At 45.2% G+C, this 25,595-nt stretch overlaps 1 protein-coding gene across 4 annotated transcripts in view; it reads left to right on the top strand.

Moving 5' to 3' along the window:
* The window catches only part of SMARCA4 (SWI/SNF related BAF chromatin remodeling complex subunit ATPase 4), a 648,210-nt gene that overhangs the window by 468,655 nt on the left and 153,960 nt on the right, over positions 1–25,595 (top strand). For all 4 annotated transcript variants that reach the window (XM_069604251.1, XM_069604249.1, XM_069604250.1 and 1 more), the window contains one exon: positions 7,174–7,463. In XM_069604251.1, the coding sequence (XP_069460352.1) occupies positions 7,174–7,463 (290 nt within the window). The remainder of the gene's footprint in view (positions 1–7,173; positions 7,464–25,595) is intronic.

The following is a 25,595-nucleotide window of genomic DNA, read 5'->3' as shown; positions in this document are numbered from 1 at the left end:
ACCAAGCTTTGTCCTGGATGGATGGGTGAAGTGATAAATATGGGAGTTGTAACTAGTAATGCTGTAGATATGATTAAGAAGAGACAATTCAGGAATAAAGCAGGACATGATAAGAAAATATTTAGGTGTTTTGTGAGAGTGAAGCTTCCGGAAGCTTTGAGAGTGAGAGGCAGTAAGTGGTCTGATCCCATTCAAGTTATTGAGGTGTTTAAGCATTCTATAAGAAAAAGTGATGGAAGGGTATGGAATAATGGAAGAGCTACGGGTGTGAATGGTAAGGTTGATGGTGGAAGTGCAGACGAGAGTGATGTTGGTGACAGTAGAGGGAACCAAGAATTTTCCTTACCAATGAACTCCATACATGCACCGAGAGTAACACAGCTGCCAGTGTCAAGGTTCGGCAGAAGATACCAAAGACCGGAACGCTTAATGTACTATGGAGAATGAAGATTTGTTTAGAAAGAAAGGGGGTGTGTAGCATGGTACATCATATGCTACACTGATGTGGAATCTACAGTGATTCTGGAAGGAGAATGTGGAGGTGCAGTGCGGACACTGAGAAGACGGTTGTAGAGGCTGAAGCAGCTCTCTTCAGAGACTCCTTCATATCCCCCTTTTTATTATACATATATCCAGTTAACTTAAGTACACTAATAAATATTTAATAACGTATCTTTATCTAATTCTGTCCCATCATTACTGCTACACAAACCCTCCCTCCTACCCCTCTGCGGCTCTTCACTTGGTCATACTGCCACTTTACGTGCTACCAAATCTGAGGATGGCTGCCAGGAGCGGGGCTTAGGGAGAGGGCAGTCATTGGCCGGGGGCAGTATGACCCAGAGACCAGTGATTTGTTACTACTAAGAAAGACAGATCAGAAACGAAACTGATACTGATTTCTTTTCTTTACTGAGGATTTCCGGCCTGACTGGGAATATTCATTAGCATGTGAATCCATGCCAGACAACAGTTACAGGTAAGTAACTTGTTCCTTCCTGAAAATTCTCCCTAACAAAGTGAAATTGACTTTACTTACAAGTAACTTACATTGTAACTTTCTAGACCCAGCACACACTATCCTACAATAGGGTGCTGGAGGGGTTACTTAGTATCCCCTTTGTCTAGTTTCTCATGTAATATTTTTATGTTGCCCTTTCCTCGATGAATGGCTGGTGGCAGTGGTTTACTTTTAACTACCGTGGTGTGCTTTTCCCGTGGGCTGTGTTCGCAGCTGCAGTAAAGAACCCAAGGGTACCATTTTTGTCTTCTTTCTTTTGCCATTTCTTTGTTGTGCAAAGGTCCTTCTTGAGAGATACTCTGCACGCCAAAGCAGGTTTGGTCCCTTTGTTATTCACAAGTGAAACCCGCCTCTGGCTCCAGTATGTCTGGCAGGGGCATGAAGCGAGGGAGGTGCCCGAAACTCCCTCTGCTTAATGCCCTTGGCTATAAAAATGCACCCAAAGGTGATTGGCCGGCTGGCTATCCGGCAAGGACAGCCACCCTGCTGTTTGACTGGAACTTGGAAGAGATGCTTGCTGTAACTCCTGGACCCTTGGTTTGCCTAGTGAAGCCCTGCTGCTGTGCTGAAGCTCCGAATTCGCCTCGACTAGAGAAGCCCTGCAAGGAGGACTTCTCCCTTTTGAGTTGGTGGGACCAATCATCTCCAAAGTAAGCCTCTCTGGACATCCTCTTGAAGCTGGTTGTATTTCCACTGCAGTTGCTGCTGGAACCGAAGAGCCAGGGAGAGAAACACCAGATTGTCTGCGTTGCTTTTAAGTTGGCCAAGAGCTCCAGGAAGATCCTCCAGACTCCCAGGAAGCAGGACTGACCGAGCCTGAGCCACCTCAACAGAGTGCTGGACCCCAGATGCAAGGAAAGCCCATCTCACCAGCCAAGAGTACGCTGTGGTGCTATTTGCTTAGACGCAAGGAGCTGAAACCGCAAAGTGCCACTGAATAGAAGTTGGTCCTTTTCTGTTGCTGACCGTTCAGTTGCAGTGCAGGAGTCCTCAAGACGTCCTCCCTCTTGTCCTCATGACGGAGGCCTAGGAACACAGGATCTGCAGAGCTGCACAGGAACAGAAGCCAGCTGGAACCATTTCTAACCAACGGTACTGTACAGTCTGAAATATTACCTCTTGTTGTGTAGCCTTACTTGATCTCAGTTGAGACTTTTCTTGGTTGCTTCTGTAGAGTTGCTAACGGCTTCTTTACCTCACAAGTCTAATCGGCTTGTGGCCCTACGTTGATTTCTTCTTTTCTACAAAGATTTCTGAAACATTGTGCAAGGCATTTACCTACCTGCAAGAATTGCTTCAGCTCACCTAGACTTTTGTCCAATTGACTTTAGCCTGGCCTGGCTCCCTGAATGAATCTTCTTCCCTCTGATTTTGTTTGGTCTGCCTACTTTGCAGTGGGGGCTGCCAAAAGTACTTACCTGCTTCAGAATATTTGTGAGATCTCTTCTTTTATTCTAATAACCTTTTTCTTTGACATTCTCCTAAGTATTGCTCTAAATGCAACAGTGTTATATTAATGTCCACAGTGTCCTTGCTATTTAAGTAACGTGAAAGTTTAAGGAAGTGTCTGTGTGCCATCCCAAATGGGTATTTGCTGATTTAGAGAAACAGTGTGTATTTTGGAGCATATTTTTGTGTTACTATTATATTGCCCCCTCTGAAGGCTTACTCAAACTGACTGTCAAATTAATAATTGTTTAATCAAGAAACCTTGTGTGTAAGAGTTTATTTGAATACTTGTCACTGTTAATATCTGTGTCACTCCCCTACTGCTCACATTGACCCCTCTTGAGATAAGCCTGGCTACTCAGCCACACTAACAACCTGTGTAGTATAGACTTGTACCAAAGGTTGGGTTCCTATTGCCAGGAGGTCAAGGTTGTTGTAGTGCACCCAAAGTGTACTGCATACACTCTTGCATAACAAAGGGAATTAAGCACAGGGAGTTTCGGGCACCTCCCTCCCTCACTTCCTGCCCTGCCAGACATGGTGGAGCCAGAGGCGGCCTTGATCAGTGAATCCCGCCAAAGACTAAATGAACAAAGGGACCAAACATGGTTTTGCGCGCAGAGGAAATCTCAAGAAGGAACTTTCCAATAAGAAATGGCGAAAAAAGAAGACCGGGGCCATTTTGACAAAATGGTCACCCTTGGGTGCTTTTACTGCAGCTGCAATTGCAGCCTGCGGTAAAAACACACAATGGTAGGAAAAAGTAAACCGCTGCCACCAGCTATTCATTGTAGAAAGGGTAACATAAAAATGTTACATGAGAAACTAGACAAAAGGGATACTAAGTAACCTCTCCAGAACACTATTGTAAGATAGTGTGGGCTGGGTCTAGAAAGTTAGAAAAATGGAAGTAAAGTCAGTTTCACTTCACTGCTCTTGGAAACAGTAGTTTAAACAAGAGAAGGTATTCAACCTTGGGGAAATATGGGAGACTTCCCTGTGTCACTGCACTGATGGTGCTGTGTGACACAATGTAAAAAGATGATGCCTGCTCTAGATGTTGAGATGCGTGGGATGTGGAGGTGTGTATTAGCACTGGATCTGAGTGTTCTGATTCTATTTTTAAGGGAGATGCTTCGACTGAGAAAGATAGGGGTGTTACCCGAGATGCACTTTTGGGTGATGGGGAGAGTTTTGTGAAGAATTCTCGCTTGTACTGGAAGCCAGTGGGCCTCTCTTCTATATTGAAAGATATGCTGTCTTCTGTTCTTCTGTTGATGCCCCAAGCTGCTCTAAGGGATTTGTTTTGGAGGAGTTTTATTTGTTTTTTTTGGAGGCACCTAGTAATAGAACGTTACAGTAGTCTTTCTTTGTGAGGATCAGGGCTCTAGCGAGCGTCGGGCAGTTATCCGTCGAAGGGGGCGGTCTGCTTAATGTGATGAGCTTGGCTGTGTATGTCATGGATGAGGCGAGAGCGCTGATGTGGTTATTCGTAGTGAGATTGGAGTCAAGGTGTTCTCCTAGGGTTTTGACTTTATGGGAAATGGTGATGGGGTGCCATCTATTACTATGGAAGTGTAATCGGGGTGGAGTTTGCCGAGTCTAGCTGGGGAGCCAACTATTAGTAGATCTGTTTTTTCTCCATTGAGGCAAAGACTATTGTTGGCCATCCAATTTTGGATTAGGGAGTAGATTTTATTAATACAAGCAGTGCCCTGTTCGAGGTTACTTGTGATGGGAATAAGTAGTTGCGTGTCATCAGCAAAATTGGTATAAATTACTCCCGTAGCATCCAGGGCTGCAAAGAGTAGTTTTGTGTAGGCGTTGTACAAGGTCTGGGAGAGGCATGATCCTTGCGGTACTCCCAGAGGTACTGGGATGGGATCAGCTGCTTCTTCCCCTAATGTGACTCTGGAGGTGCGGTCGGAGAGCAAGGATTTTATCCAAGTGGTGGCTTTCTTTGAGAAGTGGAAGTTGGTGCCTCGGGTTTGGCATAGTTTGTCGTGATCGACTAAATCGAAGGCTGCCGAGAGGTCTAGCAGTAGTAAAATGCAGAGTTTTCCAGAGTCCCTAATGGTGTCCATCTGGTTTTTTAAGTCCAGTAGGGCGGTTGCAGTACTGTGATTGGGGCGGAATCCTGATTGTCTATTTCCTAGTAGGTGGTTCTGTTCCAGGTGAGTTTGGACTTGGGTATAGGCTATTTTGTCAATAATTTTAAGGAGAAATGGCACTGTTGTGATGGGCCTATAATTTGTAGGGGTTTCTGCGTCTAGTGATGTTTTTTTAAAAAGTGGTGTGACCCATGCTACTTTGATAGATGCTGGTATTTCACTTGAGTTGAAGGATTCATTGACCAAATCGGTAATGATGGGTGCCAGGGCGGTAGCGGAATCTTGAACTATTTGGGCAGGAAAGCTGGTGCCTTTACAGTTGGAGGGTATGCTATTGTCTTGAGGACTTGCTCTTTGGAGACTCGAGTGTAGTGGAATTCCGGTGCATCAATCCTTATGGTGGTGTTTGAAAGGTGTGTGGGATTAGCTGTGAGCTCTAGTCGTTTTTTTTGCAAGGCTATTTTGCTTTGTAGGGTGTTGACTTTAAAGGTTAGGGCATCCTGAATGGTGGTGCACCAGGCTTTGCTAGTGTTAATGGGGCTGCTGGGTAGAATGGGGGATTCTACTTCTCGGATAATGGTGGATAGTTGCTTGGTATTGGCGGCTGCATTAGAAATGCGTTCCTTGAATGATTCGGCTTTGTGAGCGAGTACACGAAGTTTGTAGGTTTTGGCAAGTTGTTGTAGTTTAGTTTGGAGTTCAGGGGAGTTTTTTTCTGCATAGGTGTTCTAAGGCTCTTTTTTCCCTTCCAAGTTCTATAGGTTAATCATTAAACCATTGGGAACTATGTTTGGGCTTAGGCAGTTTGGTTTTGAGAGGGGCTACTTCATCTATTGCAGTTTGCAAGCATTGGTGGTAACGAGCAGAGATGCTCTCTGTATTGATGCTGTCTGTCAGTTTAGCATTGAGAAGATCATTGAGCAATGGAGTGAGATTCTCTGGGATGAGTTTACGTTTATTTCTATCCCGGATGGGAGCGAGGATACATGTTTTGTGTTTATGTTTTGTGTTTATGTTGAATTTGATTAGACTATGGTCTGTCCATTTCATCTTAAGGATGTCTGATACGGTTACTGTGGTGTTGAGGGCGAGTATCCAGTTAAGAATTATACCTTTAGAATGTGTCGGGCTGTTCACAATTTGAGCGAATTGCATCTCTTTAAATGCTTTATGGCAGGCCGTTGCTTTGCACAGGTAAAATAAACACTGCACTGTGGACTGCAATAAAAGGTCAATGCCAGAAAGATGGAAGAAGGCAGAACTCCATTAAAAAGTCCCAAAAAAGGTAAAAAGGGTTCCCATCGTTAGTTTTTTTAGTGTAAAAGAATTGGTCAGTGTGGAAAAAGATTCCGACTCACTCCGGAGGATCAGTCCAAAAATCCAAAAGTACAGCAAAAATGCTGTGAACTCACTAGGTGGTGAGAATGTCACTCAAAGGATGATCTACCTAACACCTTGGGAAGTCCTACCCAACTCTTATGAAGTCCCACCCTACTAAGGTAAAAACGCCTAGGGCCACTGAGTCACTGGTCCAAGTAAAGCCCTGTTGCAGAGAGCTGCAAGTCTATAAAGCAGGGAAACCAGTATTGGCAAAGCCAACATGTAATTGTAAAGTATTCCAGTGGTGAACAAAGGTTGGTTAAAGAGAATGCGGTCCTTTCATAATCCCACCTCTTTAGGTGCGTCCGGAGGGTCTGGGGGCAGGGATCATTGACCAGACCTCCAGTGATTGTGGCCAGGCAAGGTAGAGGTAGGTGAGTACGGGAGGGGTATAGGGTGGAAACGGTTACGGAAGCTCTCCCTTACTCTCTGTAGAACCAACCTCTAGGGTTCCTAGATTCACTGGGCCCACTTGCATCGAATTTTGGTTCTGTTGCCGTGGGCCTAGGAACTGCATGTGCAGTGGTAGTTCTTGGAGTTGGGACTGGTTCCGGTTAGGGAGCTGTTCCGTGCTCTGAGGATCCTTCAGTATTTCAACCCAGTAGTGCCCACTGGGTTAGGAAGGGCTGATCTCTTAGTTCTTTTCGGTCTCTTCAGAAGTCCAGTGTCCACAGACACTGATAGGTCTCAGGTTTACAGCATTTTCTTATCTAGCAGTTCTTGGCAATGTTTTGCCACCATCCTGTATGTGTCTTTCTGATAGATGCAATTCATTTCAGCAGATACCTTGTTGCCTTCCCATTTCACTGATATCTAGTTGTAATCCTGTGATAACTCCCGTGATAACCTGTAATGGCACTGAGGCTTGCAAGCATTTGCTGCATAAGCTTCATCACATAGAGCGACAATGACACATAACCGAGTAGCTCATGGAGCCACTCTTCATCTCTGTGGCGGCTGTCCAGATTTTCCAGTCCAGACTGCGACTGGAGCTATTACAAATGGTCAGGTAACTGTGCAACGCAGATCGCATCCATCAGACAAAACAGTTATTGAAGGTAATTAATTGCTCATTTTGCACCCAAACCGTTGTTTTGTATGCTCCTTTCTTTGGTCCAAGTTGAAATTGTAGTCTGATCACTCACCCACTTGCTCTTATATAACCCATCACAGTGTATAGACATTTGCCTCTTACTTTATTCCTCTGACCAGGCTATTGAGGAGGGTACCCTGGAGGAAATTGAGGAGGAGGTACGCCAAAAGAAGACGACAACACGGAAGCGCAAGCGAGATATTGATCCTGGCTCCTCTACCCCCAACACAACAACCACAACCATCATCACCACCACCAGCAATATTAGCCGCCACCGAGACAAGGACGACGATGTAAAGAAGCAGAGAAAGCGTGGCAGGCCTCCTTCTGAGAAGCTTACTCCCAACCCACCCAGTCTCACCCGTAAAATGAAGAAGACTGTGGACGCAGTGATAAGATACAAAGACAGGTGAGCGAAGGCCAGGCACAGATACATAACCCTCCTGACCCTGCTGCATGTTGTACAGTTCATCTTTATATTTAAGGCAGTGGTTCCTGTAATTTTGGATCTGGACCAGAGCTTTGACTTGAACCATGCATGTAGGTATTTGAGCGTATAAGTGGAAGAGTGTTTCCAGTCATCTACAAATATTACTGGACTGTGTTCTTCATCACAGCATGTGCATGAGCAATGTGAGGCTGCAGAGGCAAAGGGAGGATTCGAACACTAGTCTTCAGTGAGGGTTGGGCCTTTTGGAGTGTGTTCTAAGGACATGCTCCTAGCAGAATGCAGAGCCTCATATGAAGGCTGTGCGGAATCAGCATTTGACCTTCCATGATTCACCTCAGTTGACTTTTTCTGTTCGACAGGTAGCCTGAAGAGGGGAATTTGCCACTGCAAATGCTAGCCTAGCACTTACATGCAAATCTTTGATTCATTTTGTTTTTCCCTGATTGGTTAGGCAATGATTGTTCCCCGATGAGCCCTTTAGCTGAGGCGTCTGACGCAAATACCAAAGGCGCCACTGAGAGATTCTAATCCCCAATCTTAGGGTGCTGTTGAGAGGGATTGCTAAAATCTGGCCTGGTGGGCAGATTTTAGGAGGCCCCCCAGTTATAGTGACAGGGGAACTCTGGGAGTTTAGCCAAACCAATCAAGGTAAGCGTGGACAGTGGTCAAGGTTAAGTCTCAGGATAGGTGAGTGGGTTAGGTGTCCACAGTGAGTCCACCTAGTGAAATACACAATGATTGTACTTGGATAGGTAAGTACAAAAATACTATATTTATTATAGGGTCAAAAACACTAAAAATGTATCAAGCAGGTAATGTTATCACAAAGAATTGTGAATTTAACCATGTGTGTCACTAGATAGAATTGTGAAGATTAGTCATGCGTCACTTTAGATAGAATTATGTAGATTAGTGCTAGGCAAAGTTTGGATGCAGTACCCTCTGGGAACACTACAAACAACAATGACTACAGGTATAGGCAACCCTAGCTTTGGTATATGCTTGTACTACACAGTTTTGGTAGCGTGTTGAGAAGCCAGGTTTATCTCAAGAGGGGAAATGTGAGTTGTAGTGGAGTTACACAAAGATTTACAGGTATTCAAAGAAACTTACACTCAAGGTTTCTTGCATACACAATTAATTATTTATTCATCAGTCAGTTATAAAGCCTTCTTCAGAAGGGAGCAGTAGAATAGTAACACACAAATATACTTCAATACTGTACACTTTGAGTTTCTGAATCAGACCAGGCCCTTTTGGGATGGCCCACAGACACAACCTACACCCACAGGTGACTTTAGTAACAAGGGTGCTGGGGACATTAATACCTTACTGTTGGCATTCAGAATACTCTTTAAAAGTTGGTAAAAGTCAAAGGTTATCAGAACACAAGAGACCACATATATTCTTAGGCAGTGCAGATACTTTTAGAATTCATTAGAAGTCAGTCAATTCAATAGGCTAAGCCAAAGTCAATGGGCAAAAGTCTTGGATAGGATAAGCACTTCTGGTAAGTAATGGAAAAATCTTTGCACAAGTTCTTCGGAGTCTTTGAAGAAAAGAAGAATCAAATGTAGGGCCACAAGTTGATTAGACTTGTGAGTTGTGGAAGTTACAAGCACTTCTACAGTAAGAGGTGAGTTCTTAGACTTCTTTTACAGTACCATGGTAAAGAAGAAAAGATGCAGCTGATTACTTCTGTTCCTGTGCAGCTCTGCAGATCTCACTGTTACTGGGCCTCAGTCGTGGGGACAAGTGGGAGGATGTCGGGGGACTCCTGCATGTAAAAACTGGCAACCGGCAAACTTTACTTTCAGTGGCTGTTTCGCGTTTAAGCTCCTTGCATTACAGCAAATAGCAACAAGCTTGGTTCCTGACTGTCATGGTGAACTTTCCTCACATCTGAGGTCCTGCACTCGACTGAGGGGGGTCGGGCTTGGTCAGTCCTGCTTCGTGGGAGTCCGGAGGTTCTTCCAAAAGCTTTAGGCCAGTTTACAAGCAATGCAAAAAATCTGGTGTCCCTCTCCCTGGCTCTACGGTTTCCTGCAGCAACTCTGAGGGAATTCAACCAGCTCCGAGATGGGTGTCCAGGTGGCTTACTTGATAGGTCCCACCAACTCAAAGGGAAAAGTCGTCCTTGCAGGGCTTCTCTGTCGATGCAAACTTGGCAAGTAGTCACTGCAGCAGGGCTTCACCGGACAAACCAACGGTCCAGGAGTTGCAGCAGGCGTCCTCTTCAAGCTCTTCGGTTCCTTCGTCCAGTAGTCGACTCTGCCTTCCAACCGAAAAGACTTGCCTTTTATTCAGTTCTCTCCAATTCATTCCAGCCAAGCTGTCACTCACCCAGCAGGGTGGCTGTCCTTGCCAGACAGTCAGCCAGCCAATCACCACAGAGTGCATTTGCGTCTCCTAGGAGACTAAGCACAGGGAGTTTCGGGCACCTCCCTCACTTCCAGCCTACCCAAGACACTCAGACGCCAGAGGCAGGTTTCTCTCTGAAACCCCGCCAAAGGCGAAATGAACAAAGAGACCAAACCTGGTTTGGCTTGCAGAGAAACTCTCTAGAAGGACCTTTCCACAAAAACCTGGCAAAAAAAGACCGGGCACCATTTTAGCAAGGATGGCTGGGCGCCATTTTGAAAAAGTGTCACCTGCGGTTAACGTTACCGGGTCCGCGAAAATTTAAACCTAGGAAGTACAAAACAAAACCACTGCCACCAGCCAGTTAATTGAGGAAAGGGTAACATAAAAAATGTTACATAAGCTTAGACACAGGGGATACTAAGTAACCCCTCCAGCACTCTGTTGTAAGATAGGGTGTGCTGGTCTAGCAAATACAAAGCTAAGTAAAGTCAATTTCACTTTACTGCTCTGGGAAACAGTAGTTGATCCCAGAGAGGGTATTTAAACCTTGGGAAATCTGGAAGACTTCCCTGTGGCACTGCACTGAAGGTGCTTAGTGACACAATTGTAAAAGATGATGCCTATGGAGTTGGTTAGACTCCATAATCAAAAAGAAACAGTGTATAAAATCACATTAAAATACATGAGTGGGAAAAAGGGTCTCACTCTCTCCAGGTGAAAAAATGAAGTCCTCTAAATCCTGCGATGGCGGTCTCGAAGGTGGAGGGAATTAGCATATTTTTGAGAATTCTCCCTAACCATCACGAGTGGCGACTCGACAGAAATGTTGTAGATCACATTTTCTCACAGTGGGGTACTCAACGCTAGACTTAATTTGCTACAAGAGAAAACCAGAAATGCCCAGACTTCACAACCAGGTTTCCCCAACCAGACTTGCGGGTAAAGCCCTATGGATGAGTTGGTCAGGAAATTTGCCTATGCTTTTCCCTCAACTCCACTAATGAAAAGGTTGGTGAACAAGATTCACAGAGAACAGAACGCTTATCCTAGTTGCTCCCATGTGGGCCAGACAATCCTGGCACCCACACACGTGCAAATTGGCGATGTGCGACCACATCAAGCTCCCGTGCCAGACCAATTTGCTATCCCAGCACGGGGGAACAACATTACACCCTCAACCTCACTCAGTGAACTTGGCAGCGTGGCTCCTGAGGTCATGGAGTTTGGACATATTAATTTACCCCAAAGGTGTATGGATATCCTCAGGGAAGCACGTAAACCAAACACCAGACACTGTTATTTCGACAAGTGGAAGAGATTTGTAATTTGGTGCCAGTCTAAACAAATAAACCCCATAGAATTTACTCCATCCCACATTCTTCATTACATGCTCCACTTGCTTATGGGTTAGTTTTTAAGGCTCACCTGGCGGCTTTATCAGCATACGCCACCTCTCAATAAAGTATCATGGTGGAAGTTTCCTGTCATTAGGGCATTTATGGAGGAAGTAAAGAGATTCCACCCTCCTATTTCGAACCCACCGTCAGGCTGGGACCTCAATGTAGTACTTGCAAAGCTCACGGGACCCTGCTTTGAGCCTATGCATAAGTCAAGCCTTGAACACCTCGTACAAGACCGCTTTCTTAGTGGCCATAACCCCCAAAAGAAGAGTCCGTGAACCTCAAGCATTGTCAATGCAAGACCTTTTTTTGGTCATCTACAAAGATAAATTGCTATTGAGAACACACCCTAAGTTTTTACCTAAGTTAATTTCAAAATTTCACGTAAACCAATTTATTGAGCTAGCGGCCTTCTGTCATGCCTACTCCCAGGAAGCCAGTTCAGGGCCAGCGTCCCCAAAAGCAGACATCCTGTCCCCAGGGAGAGACCCAGCAACCCCTAATAGGGGCTCTTTGGACATTGTCCTGGCGCCTTTGGCGCCAGACTCATAGAAGGCATCAGTCCTGGCACCATAGGCGCCAGGCTCATTATGGGAGTGCTTGGATGGATTTACCTGATGCAGACCATGCTGCCGGATCCAGACCTCCTTGAGGTCTGAAAGGGACTATTTTACCTATGGGACTATTTTACCACTCGGGCGAGGCTGAGGAAGAATACTTACCTGGAACTACTTTGGGGGCTATTTAAACCACGCCCAGACAGCAGCTCACGCTTCGCGTTGTTCTGCATCTAGCAGCTGGACGCTCACTGTGTCTGCTCCTGCATCCTGGCTCCAGCCACGCCCGCCTGCCACCTGGAACACATGAATAGGAAGGAAAGGAGAGAAAGGTGAATAATTGAACTTTACCTACCTCCATCCGGAGTCCGCAACCATCACTCCGACGATCCTGAGAAAAGACATTATTTTTTAGAAGCGCATCGCATTGCTCGCTGCAGCGCCGCGTTCCACTCCCCTTCACGAGGCGCCCTCAGGCTCTTCAGCCACCATTGGCACCATCCGTCGCCTTTCAGCGCCTAAGGAGAAAGAGACAAAACAAAGGTGAGCGAAGGAACAGATTGAGGAAGGCCTGATTCTTCCACCTTAACTTACCTGTTTTTTGTTGGGACAATCTTTCCACACCTCGGGTCGGCGCCGCTTCTTTGGCACTGCCGTACCCCGGCCCCTAAGGGGAAAAAAGGAGACAAAACAAAGGTGAGCGAAGGAACAGATTGAGGAAGGCCTGATTCTTCCACCTTAAGACTTACCTGATTATTGTTGGGACAATCTTTCCTCACCTCGGGTCGGCGCCGCTTCTTTGGCACTTCCATACCCTGGCCCCTAAGGGGAAAAAGACTCCCACATTAGTGGGTGAAAGCAAGATCACTAAGGGAACCATTCATCAAAAAGACTCACCAGAGGTACCATCGGTGAATCCATTCCTCTACGCGGATTCTTAATCCTACATCTGAAATAGAGAAAAGGACAACGGACAATTAAGGCTTGAACTTTTGCAACTGAATACTTTCGGCCTCATATCGGAAAAGTCAAGCGGAGTTGAATACTCACCAAACCCGAGATCCAGTGAAGTAACTGGAAATCAACGCGCCCCTGCATCGGAAGCAGGATGGGGAGCTCGTCCTTTCAGACGCTAAGGTGAGACTCTACAGGGAATTGCGGAGAGGGTTCGAGGAGTGTGAGAGGGGAAAGGGGGGGGAATCCGACACATTATCCAGCAGACAGTTAATCCCCTTTTCCATCTACAGAAGGATTCTTCTACGGGCCAGACAGGCGAGGTTTGGGGGTCCGGTCCAGTCCGTCTTCCGAGTCCTGCGCATCACCTTAGAAGAGGTCAAAGCAGTCCAGAACAGATCGGCGCCTCGGTGGGAATCAGGTGAGCGTTACACCTTCTTTCAGAACCCAACAAGCTCAGCTGAGAAAAAACTACACACATACATTAAATGTAAGGAGGGCAGTCCTTTACTATGTTAACAAGACCAGACCGCTCAGGAAAACAGACCAACTGTTTGTCTCCGTAGCACCAGGCAGAGAAGGAGACTGCATTTCCAAAGATGCCATCGCCAGATGAATAGTCAGTTGCATACAGCTCTGCTACTCTTTTATCAAGCAAAACACTGCCTTTCACACCAAGAGCTCACTCCACAAAGGTGACAGGAGCTACTCTGGCCTGTATAGCAAATGTCTCGCTGGACGCCATTTGCAAAGCAGCTACATGGAGTTCAGTACACATTTTCAATCAGCACTTCTGCATTGACGCATATTCTAAAGCGGATACACAGGTGGGACAAGTGGTTCTAAAACATTTGTTTGTCGCTGGACCTTCTCATAACCCACCACCTTCTCCTAACGCTGCTCGCTAATCTATGCATAGCATGTGATCTAAGCAGATTCCACAAGCCCCAGAAGGGATACTTTACTACCCGTAATCTTATTTCTGATGATTGTATCTGCTTAGATTCACATGAGCCCACCTTTACTCCCCTTGGAGTAGAAGGTGCTTAGATGTTTATTCTGAGCTTTATCTGATACATATCTGCTTTAATACACGTGTGCTCACGCTACACTTTATGCCACCTCATGTCAGAAGCAAAACTATCTGAGGGTTCTTGATGTGTGAACGACCACGGGTACAGTGGACGTCACACTAGGAATAGTATTACTTACACGCCCTGCCTGTCAACATACTCAGCAGCTTCCACTAGATGTCAGCCTATGCATATCATGGGAATCTAAGCACATACAAGCATCAGCAATACGATTGTGGTGACTAATGTATCAAATAATTTTTTTATTTTTTTTTACTATAACTAAAGGTATGAGATTTCTTTGGCCTATATATTTACTGAGTTCATTGTGCTTACCTAGAGCTCCATATCCCCCCTAAGATGAGCTTGGCTGCTCTGCCATTCTACCAACCCTTTGGGTAGTACAGACTTGTACTAAAAGTTGGGGCCTGTATACCAAGGGATAGTTTTATAGAGTCTCACTTGTTTGTAAACTTTCCAAGACCTCCCCTAACACTGTGGGGGCTCCACTCTTTGGTGGCAGTTTTTGTGAATTGTATTGGGGTGCAGTTTGCTTTATCTCGGGGTGTGCCTGCCTGGAATTCCAGTGTAAATCCTGAGGTTAGTCAAACAATCTAGTTCACTACAAAAGAGTGAATGAGATACAGCTCTTAACATGTATGTATTTTTTATTTTATTTGTTATGAGCTATTTGGAAACCTATCCCTTTAAGATGCCAGGGAGGCAGAAAGTGAATGGCATAGTGAAGAAAGGCAAGGATAAAAGACGAAAGGTCTTGCGCACAGAGCTGTATAAGCACATACCAGGACCACTCACATGTGTTGAGGCAGAATTCAGTTTGTGGATGTTCTGCAGTTCCATTTTATAAGACCCCTGGTTCTTTTTGCATTTTCTGTTTTTGATTTTTGGGGTTGCTAATTTATTTTGGTGGTCACTGCAACTCCTGCTGAAACACCCCTACCACTACACACCTTTCACTGTTTTAGGGGCTCTTCTTTCAGGGCAATCGGGAGATGGGCCTAAAATTGTTTTGCCCATGTGGTCTCTTTGTGAGCACATCGACTCTGCCTCCATATTGGTGGTCTAGACTGATTCCTGGCTTTGGGCAGGCCAATGCGCTTCCTGGGGATGGGTCCTGATGTTTAGCGGTTTGAGGGGCCATCATGATTGGCTAGTACCAAAAACCAGTAAAGCCAGAATTTCTATTTTGGGCATGCGGGGCAACTTTTTGGGGCCACTCGACTGTTTGCTTTTTCTCCCCTGTCTTTTCTGGTTCCTTGATCTATTTTTGGGTGTTTGGGGGGTAGGGAGAAGCTCCTCCTTCCTCTGGGGCCTGGTTTTATTTTTTCCGGCCACTTAAACACATAGATGGTTCTTTAACTTTCTCTTATTCATTCCAATGGAACTGTGAGTTTACCTGGAACTCTACTAAAATTGACTCTGGGGTACTTACCTGCCCATGGACATTTATTCCTGATCACCTATGGGTTCAGTCAGCTCTGGACCAAGTTACATATTTTGAGTACTTACCATTGATTTTATATGAATTTATTGATTTGATATCATTTTTCAGTCATGCTCTGCATTGCTATTAAGGTGAATGCACTCGATTTCTAGTAACAATGTGTACATTTTCCCAAAAATCTTTAAGGATGATACCTGTTACTATAATGTTTTATTGGTAGCCCTCCTGGCTTTGTTGGACCTTTTGCACCCTTATTTTATTAGCTCTGTGTTTCAACACTGTGCTTTCTGCATACGTATATGCATTATGATATGATATATGATATGATCTTTTATTTATATAGCCCCTATACACAATGTGTTTCAAAGCGCTTCAAGGCAAGGGAGGGAACAAGGGAAAATACAACCACATTCTTACAGGGCATGAACAGTAAGGATGTGAAATTAACTATCGTACTCGGCCTGACGACATTTCAGATAGTGCAAGAGCTAAGACATAGATAAGGAAGGGAGGGGGGGAGAGTGGGAAGGAAATGGAAACAGACAGGCGAGGTATCAGGTAACCATATCGCCATATATATATGGTCGTCGTAAATATCGCCGGGAAAATGTTGTGGCGATATTATTTGGGTGACCATATGTATGGGAACAGGGGCAAAAAAAAAATGTAGGGGTTGCGGGGGCATCCCCCGCATGCTCCATGCTATAATGTCGCCACATAAAACTGCCATTTTTCGGCGATATTTTTGCATGGCAAGATTTTTGTGGCGACATTATTACATGGAACCACACGCGACTACCGTACTAGGCCCAACGATTTTTCTGGTAGAGCCGGAGAAAAACAAAAGGTTAGGGGGAGGGGTGCAGAAAGGGAGGGGAGGAACAAAACAAGCGACTATCATACTAGGCCTGACGACATTTCAGATAGTGCTGGAGGGGTGGTGGGGAGGAAAAAAACAGTAATGGGAGGGTGGAGGAAACAGACGAGATTGCTATCATATTTGGTCCAGGGACAATTCTGATAGAGTAAGTGCATAGAAGAAACTAAGGGGAGGAGACCGGCAAAGGGAGAAGGGAAAGGAGAAGAGAAAAGAGATTAAGCAGTCAACAAGAGTGGAGAAGCAAGCGTGGAGAGCAAATACAATTGCAGAAGTCAGTAGTAACACATAATGTTGCAAGCCAGGATACAAGATCCTGCCACTATCTGAGAGCAGTTGAGTGCCCCAGAGCCCAGACCCGCCGCCACCTGCATCTCCCTAAATTTTAAATACGTGCTTTAAAAGCATGGCAAACGCCATTCCCGCACATGCTCCCTTCTCCCCTGCCCATTTCCTCATTGTATGACAGCCCGCCTCCCAGCCCTCCCCCAGACGTGGTTGGTTAGATATTTCTTGGGTAAACACAGGCCTGATGACCCGGGGGCTGCATCGAGGTCCGCGCCATAGCCGTCACTATCTGAGACAAGCTGAGTGCCCCAGAGCCCAGACCGACCGCCACCTGCATCTCCCTACATTTTAAAGCACGGCAAAAACGCCATACCCGCACATGCTCCCTTCTCCCCCGCCCATTTCCTCGTTGTACCACATCCTGACTCCCAGCCCTCTCTCCAGACATGATTGGTCCGCCTCACCTTATAATGAACACCCAGGGCAGCCCTCTGCCCGGCAGCCCCTGCGGCTGAGGGCCCCAAGGCAAAGGGCGGCTCCAGAAAGTGTCAGCAGGGGAAGCCAGTGGCCAGCCGTCAACCAGCAGCAACCACCAAAGTAAGTGTGGCATGAGTGGGGTGTAGAGCAATTACTCTACTCCAGGAAACCCCTGCCACTCTACATTACGCTACCGCTGAACTGCGAATATTAGCTTGCGCCACATTTAGATAAGAATTGTGAACACTAGCCGCTAATGTCATACTAATGTGAACACTAGCCTCCGCCGCATCTGGATAGGACTGCGAAGGTTAGCAAGTGCCACACTTAGAACTGTGAATATTAGCATGTGCCACACTTGGATAGAATAGTGAACATTGGCCTGCATCACACATGGATAGGACGGTGAAGGCTAGCAAGTGTTGCACTTAAACGGAATTGCGAATGTTAGCAAGTCCAACACTTGGAACTGTGGATGTTAGCATGTGCCGCACTTAGAACCATGAATATTAGCATGTGCAACACTTGGATATAATTGTGAACATTAGCCTACACCGCATCTAGATAGGACTGTGAAAGTTAGCAAAGTGCCACACTTGGATGGAATAGTGAAGGTTGGCAGGTCCCGCAATTGGAACTGTCAATGTCGGCATGGGCCACACTTGGACATAGTTGCCTGCATTGCATCCGGATGGGACTGCGAGTATTGGCATGTGCCACACTTAAGATAGAGTTGTGAACATCGGCCGGTGTCTCATTTGGATAGATTTGTGAAGGTTGGCATGTGCTGCAATTAGATATAATTGTGAGGCGTCGCATCTAGATAGACTTGTAGGTGCTGACATGTGCCACACCTGGACACAGTTGGGAACGCTGGCCTGCGTCGCATCTGGATAGGACCGTGAAGGTTAGCCTGGCGTAGCCTCCATCTCTGCCTATCATATGCAGAAACCCACTTATTATGGAACCGGGGCCTTCGGCCCACTTCACAGGACTCTCAACTCTAGGTATAGCCTCCATCTTTGTCTATTGTATGGTGAAACGTAGTGCATTACGAGACCTGGGCCTCTGGAAGTCTATATGTATAGTGTCTGCGACCAGCATGCATTTTTAGGGTAAAGTGAGTTGGGGCATAACTGTCCTGCTATGTTTTCTGTAAGTTCTGAAATGGGCCATTTACAGCTTTACACACCACTATTTTCTGCTGCGTGTTATGTTTCATAAGAGTACTTATTTTTCATATCATAAATATTTAATGTGTGATCTATCGATCGAGGGGACTCGTCACTTCTCCCCAAGGTGAGGCCCTCCCTGTGAAACTAGAGAGGCGAGCCTGCTCTGCAACACCCCTCTAGGGACCGAGGCAAGTGGGACCTCACCGGGAGGGACTCCGCCCTTTGGGGACAAGGACTACTGTTCTTTTGAGGAACTCCCGAACCCAAGCCATATAATGGCGCATATGGGGCTGTCTTGCCTATGCAATACGTCCATTTATTAAGACTTGTAGAAGGAACAAGAGAAAAGAGCAGCTGGCTCTTTAACTGAAAAGCCTAGATTCACTGTGACGAGCCGATTTAAAGAGTGGAAAGAGAAAGCAAAGAGAGGATCGCATGGTGAAGCAGGGGAGGTCCCCTGGTAACGTTACACTGTCTGGAGGCAGAGTCGTGGACGAGCAAAGAGCCCACGAAGTCCAAAGTTGCTGTAAGCCGGCAACAGAGAAAAGAGTTGCATGGAGACCAAAGGATACAAGACTCCATCCTGAGTGGAGCTGGTGTAGAGTTGGTGGCATGACCAGGAGACTACTGTGATTGGGAGGCTGCCTGGGCAATAATCTCGAACGCCAGCGGGAGACTGCTAAATCGGATGCGGTTACTCTGTGAGAAATACTGAAGTTGGGTAAGAGGACAAGCCTTGTCGGGTAAAGAAGCTGGCAAGAAGACTAAATAAGAAGAGAGCGCGCCCGGAGAGACCCTAACAATACGCATCCCAGAGACATTCCCACCGGAACGAGAAGGTAACTGGGAACCGGGGAGGAATGGATAATTTTAAGAATGCTGAAACTCGTGCCAGTAGAAACTAGAAAAGTGAGAAAGTAAATCTGAAAACTTGAACTGCCTGGGTGAAGGAAAGAGAAGCATAACCCACCTTAAAAGGGAAACCAATAGTGCTGAAAGTGAAAAAGAGTTGTTGCAAAACGTGAACTGCCTAAATGACCGAGAGATTAAAAACCAATCCTAAAAGAGAGAGAGAGAACTGTAATAGTTAGATGATGAGCACCTTACTAGAAAGCACAAGCTCAGCCTGGAAAGAAGGGAAGATTAACCATGTGTGAAAGAAAGAGAATCTTAATCCACCCTGAAACGGAGCCCAATAGAGCTGAAAGAGAAAAGGAGCTATTGCTAAACATGAACTTCCTAAAGGACGGCGAGAGGATAATAACTACTCCTAAACGGGCGAGGAAGAGAACTGTAAGAGTTTGAAACGCACTTCAAAGAAAGTGAGAAAGGATGGGAAGCCTTTCGGTTAAACAACTTGCAAGAAAGTACAGTATTATTCTGGAAAGAAGGGAAGGTTAACCTGTGTGTGAAGTGAATGAGTGGTATATAAGAACGACAGAAGACAAGAAGCACAAGGCCCAAGAAGCCTTCACAAATAGATAACAAGAGAATGAAGAGGAGAGAGAGGGGAAATATTCTGACAAGAGAAATAAGAATCCCATAGAGACTTAATTTCTCTGAATATGCACACCCTTTTCAAGATTAACATAAGGAACCCATCAGACTCAAGGAAAGTCATTGCAACAAAGAAAGGGAGCAGCAAGAGTCGGTTGAATGAGTCAAAAAATCCTATTAGAAAATTACGTATTGAAATGTCCAAAAAGAATGAGTCCATCGTCCAAAAAAGAATGCGGTCTGACTCTACCACTAAGTTGAAACAAAAAAAAAATGTTTAGGATCCTCTCCCTTCTCCTGATGGGTGCTTTTATACTGTTCTCTTTATTATTTTAAACTCCGGTTTAATATATAATTTTGAAATAGTTTTTGTGACTTTAGGTATTAACCCGGACGAGCATTTTAGTAAAATAGGTAGGGAATACCCCATAGCAATCGGGGTAGTTGGGTTTTCACCACATCATTTATGATGTGGCTCCTAACTGTTAGGACAGTTTTTCTGAAGTCCAACTAATTGCTTAATAAAACCATATCTGAGTACATAAGCTCCTCTTTTGGTATAAAGCTGTACCACCTGAGAACATTTGGTAACGTAGACCGAGCAGCCAGGCTCATTTTAGGAGGGAGAGAGGGCTGTAGCTTGCTACAAAGGAATTGTAGCATCCATATGGTCCAAAGAAACACTGATACTTATGTATTGTAAACATGATTTATTATAAATACATGTAGGCCAAGATACATCTCGAACCAGCCTCGGGGGGGGGGGGGTGCTACTTTACCCTCCCACATTCTTTGCTAGTAGCAATGCATTTGTGGTAGGCATCTTTCTTATCAGTAACTGCAGCAGACACCGCTCATCTCACGTCTCAGCCCCTATGTGTTAATAATTGGCACGTTAGCTCCCCAATTTCTGCTTACTCAAACTAAATTGAATAGACCAAGCGTATTTGTTTGTAAACTCTCAAATGTGGTTGGACCGTGGTAACTGCTTCATGTACAAACACATTTTCTTTTTTGTGGCATGCAATCCCTTCTGCACACTATTCATAACAACCGTTCGCATACATCTGTAGTTGCCTCGTGTCATGCATGAAACACACTCTGCATTTATGGGTATTGTACGTTTTTACCACATCCAAAAGTTCGTATGGACAAAAATACCTAAAAATGCTACCACCAAAGGTTCGAACAGCAAAAGTTTGAACCTTTGGTAGTAGCATTGTAGGTAAGTATAAAAAAAAAGGAATCCTGTGCGCGTGTCCCCCGCAACACCCCGCTCACTATACTGTGTGGTACAGTGAGTGGGGTGTTGCGGGGGACAGCCTCGGACATCACCCGAAAAAAATAACAACCCGCTCACTATACTTTACAGTACAGTATAGTGAGCGGGGTTGCGGGGGAACCCCTGAAGCCCCGTAAAAAAAAAAGAAAAGGACCCTGCGGCGCCGGTGGTGCAAGATCACAGAAGTGAAAGGGAACTGCCGCTGCAGGGAATCGGCGTGAAGAAAAAGTTAAGGTATGTTTATGTTGGGGGTGTGTTGAGGGTGTGGGTGGGGGGGGTGTCGTGGATGGGTGTGGGTATGGGCATGTAGGGGTTGGATACATGTGTTCGCATGCGAAATGTGCGAACCTCTGGTGGTTCACACATTTCTCATGCAATCTTTCCGGCCGCGGGAAAATCAGCCGCAGTCGAATCACGTAGATCCCTCATTTTATATTATGGTAGCTGTAGTGCTGTACTTGTGTACTTGTGTATTGGGATGCAAGATGACATGCACAAATGTTTTTATATTTTTGTGAAAGAACACTGCAAACAAAGAAGGGATACCAAGTTAAAAAGAAAAGTGTGCCGTGGTTTGTGGTTTGTCCAGTTTTCTGGCTTTGGTGGGCGCTACAATGTTTTTGACTTTGAATGTTGATTACTGTAGTGGAGCTGGGAAACGCCTTCACTTCTGACAATGAAGTGGTTCATCCTGTGAAGCCACGTACACATGTATGCAAATCTTCAGAGATATTGGTGCAAGCTGCATGCACGGGGTCTTAAGCGGTCTATAAAAGGAGTATCCTTCAGCAAGGTAATATTACCATCTGTTATTTGTAATGCTTCTTAGCCCCTGGCACTTAGTGAATGCTCCTAACTGTGCAAGGTAGCTGCTGGAATCAGGAGTGGGAGCCAGTGAGCTAGCTGTTGGGGCTCTCGCGTTTCATGCACATAGCGATAACTAAATTCCCATTTGAAAATTAAGACTTATTCCAAAGCTGTTCAAACCCTCAAAGCCCTAGCTGCACCCAATTATCACCCAAAGCCCATTGTTGCCATGCAGGCCCATCAAATACCACCAAATGCACTTTTCTTATAAAAGAGGGAAAGCGTAAAAGCAGGGAGTTGCTTTTTTAATGCTACTAGGCCTCTTCTGCAACAGCAGAGCATGAGAACAAGCTGAAGCAATGTCATGGCAGGTAGGGGATCGCGGTTGGAAGAGCATCTCTGTTGCTGCAGCAGTCTAAGTGATGAATGTAGCAGCAGACAGATTGGGTAATGGCCAAGGGAGAGGCACTGTCCCACGACAGCGGCAGTACATGTACAGCAACATACTTTCCCAAAGGTTTAAATACCTTCTCTTGGATAAACTACTGCTTCCCAGAGCAGGAAAGTGAAAGTGATTTTACTTTCATTTTGTAACATTCTAGACCCAGCACACAATATCTTACCATAGGGTGCTGGAGGGGTTACCCTTTCTACAGTTAATGGCTGGTGGCAATAGTTTACTTTTTCCTACTATTGGGTGTTTTTAACACGGGCTGCGTTCGCATCTGCAGTATAGCACCCATGGGTGCAAATTTGGTCAAAATGGCCCGATATTCTTTTTTCGCCATTTCTTGTTGGAAAGGTCCTTCTTGAGATTTACTCTGCGCACCAAACCAGGTTTGGTCACTTTGTTTTGTCTTTGGTGGGGTTCACTGGTGAAACCCGCCTCTGGCTCCAACGTGTCTGGCAGGGCATGAAGCGAGGGAGGTGCCTGAAACTCCTTGCGCTTGGTCTCCTTGGTTATAGGAATGCACCCAAAGGTGATTGGCCGGCCGGCTGGCTGTCCTTGGTGGACAGCCACTCTACTCTGTGAGTGACAGCTAGGCTGCGAATGAATGGAAACGACTTGCATAAAAGGCAAGGTGTTTTGCAAGGAAGGCAGACTCGACCACTGAACAAAGGAACCGAAGAAAGAAACTGGAAGAGAAGCTTGCTGCGCCTCCTGGGTCGCTGGTTTGCCCAGTGAACACCTGCTGCAGTGCTGAAGCTCCTATTTCGACATCCACTAGAGAAGCCCGGAAAGGACTTCTCCCCTTGGGTTGGTGGGACCAAATGACCCCAAGACAAACTCAGCTGACACCCCTCTCTCTGTTGGCTGTACTTCCATTGCTGCTGCAGGAACCGAGTGCCAGGGGACAGGAACACCAGAATAGAGTGCATCGTTTGTAAGCCGGATCCGAGCTTCACATCATACACATTCACCAAATACTTGGTGAGACGAGGCTTCCTGAACCTTGGAGGTATCTGGCAATGAGGACTCTGAAACAGAAGGGCAGTCAGGAGACCATCTTTTCATTTCATACTCCTGCTACATCTTTCTCTCTGAGCTGCAGCTCCTTCTTAAGTTATTTCACCTGCATTTCAGATTATATCACATTTTCTGAACTCTGGATGCTTTTTCATTTTTTCTATTTCCAGAACAAGTTCTGCTGACATGTTAGAGAGGTAAGTGTGAGGCTAGGAGAATTGGTGTTGGATCAACAGACCTATCTGTATCCACATCCTCTTCTTCACTTCTTGGAAGATGAGGACTAAGTATTAAGCTTTGCCCTTGTTCATCTTCATTCATATCCATTCCTGCAATATGGGTTAAAGGCCTACTCCATTGTGATCCAGCAGAGCTTGGATCAATTTACTTTTCTTCCCTTTTTTTACATTTTTTTTTTATTGAAACTTCAGCTATAAGATCCCAACTTTAAAAAGTCGGTCAAGCATAACTTTTGTTACACAAAAAGGAGAGAACCAATACGTCTAAGAACGTCTTGTAGCGAGACATCTAGATGCATTAACAGATAACATTATATCATCCTTCCACATGGTATCTAAATTATGTTCAGACCATAAAAAGAAGTGCCTAATCATAGAAATATCAGGTCCAGGTATCAGACAGACAGAACTTTGGTAGGTAATTAAATGACTAAGGCTTAACAAACTCAATTCAAAGTCTATGAATGCAAATGCCAGAAAAAAAAGGCGTTAGCTAATTAATTAGTTAATTAAGCCTCAGAACACAAGAGAAGAGTCCAAAAAGTTGACAACAGCACATGTTAGTTGGATGTCATGTCCAGCAATCACACGGCCCCACCAGTTTGCCATGTCGTCATCAAGTGGGGCATATTTCCCAAGATGGCATTGTCGCTGAGTATTTACCCCTGCGCATGCCATCGCCAGGTGTTGTGACGATTCTATTGCGTTAGAGCAAAATTGACAGATGTTATCTACAATATCCTTGTTCCTGCGTTGCCACAGCATTTCTTTAGTCTGAATGGCATTTAGCCTGAATTTTAAAAAATTTTGCGGTATTGTAGACCAGGACATTTTACTAAATATCTACATGGTTTGTTCAACTTATGGGCACTAGTTTCTGATTTCAGCGTCGATTTCAAAGTGCTTCGATGTTCTGAGTTGGGAATCCAAGACCAATTTTCAAATTTCTTTTTTGCCAACTGTGGCAAATTAATTAGGTCATCAATTGATATGTCCGCATTGGTTAGATGGTTGGCTAGGGCTAGTTTCCAGGCGCCCAGCAATTGATTATTGGCGGTTTCATATTTCCCAACTAGAATTTGGTAGGCGGGACTCGGTGCAGTAACGCACATTTTCCTCCAGGCGCTCAGTGATTTCCAAATTACTACAGAATGTAGAGAATTCAGAGATAGCTCGTAACGGATCGCAATAATGGATACGTAGTTAGGGAGTCTTAGGACGCGCCTCCAAAATATTGCTTTGAGTTTATGCCACGTTTGTTCGTCCAAATTCCAGCCGGCCTCAGCACCAAAGGCGATCGCTGGAATTACCTTTTGAACATAAAATGTCAAAACTGGTGACAGACTGAATTTTCCGTATTCGCTATTGATCTTGGCCCCTTGAATTGCAAACTGATTCATCCGTGCGATTAAATCTTGCCTCCAATAATGTTCGTTTACGGAGTTGTTAAACATGACGCCAAGATATCGAATGGACTTCACTGTTGACAAGATGTTATTCTCGATAGTCCATTTGAAGGCTTTGTCTTTACGAGATGTTATTGAGCCAATAGCCATTATTTTGGTTTTATCGACATTCAATTTCAGGTCGTTTTGTTTTAAATAGTCGCTGAGATTGCTCAGCAACCGTTGAAGGCCAATCTGGGTGCGATCAATTAAAACAAGATCATCTGCATATGCTATGCATTTTATTGGAGTGTCGTTCATTTTGGGAGGAAAGCACTGGACCTGGTACAGACAAGCTGGATCGTCTGCAATAAAGAGGTTAAAGAGCTCGGCTGCCATAGGGCAGCCTTGCTTCACGCCTCTATGTGTAAGAATTTTTGATGACAGGTTGCCTTGATTATTTAGCCGCACTTGCATTGATGTGCCAGAATGTAAGGCTTGTATCGGCTCCAATATCGATTTAGGACAGTTCCAGTTTTGTAATTTTGTCCAAAGCAGCTCGTGGTTGATCATGTATAAGGCTTGCCGTAGATCAATAAAGGCAAGAAATAATTTTTTTCCCATCTTCAAGGTTTCCAGCTTTAAAATGGTTAAAATAAGTAAGTTGACTTTGACACCCACTCCTTTGGTAAAGCTTGTTTGTCTGATGTCTAAAATCGCTGCATTTGAAGCCCATGCATCCAGTTTTTGGCGTAGACACGAACCCAACATTTTTCCAATGG

Source organism: Ambystoma mexicanum, chromosome 3q (assembly GCF_040938575.1).
Source record: "Ambystoma mexicanum isolate Mex_15411 chromosome 3q, UKY_AmexF1_1, whole genome shotgun sequence".
NCBI classification, from domain to species: Eukaryota; Metazoa; Chordata; class Amphibia; order Caudata; family Ambystomatidae; genus Ambystoma; species Ambystoma mexicanum.
Note: the sequence above shows the minus strand (reverse complement) of the source record. Positions and strands in the feature narration are given on the sequence as shown.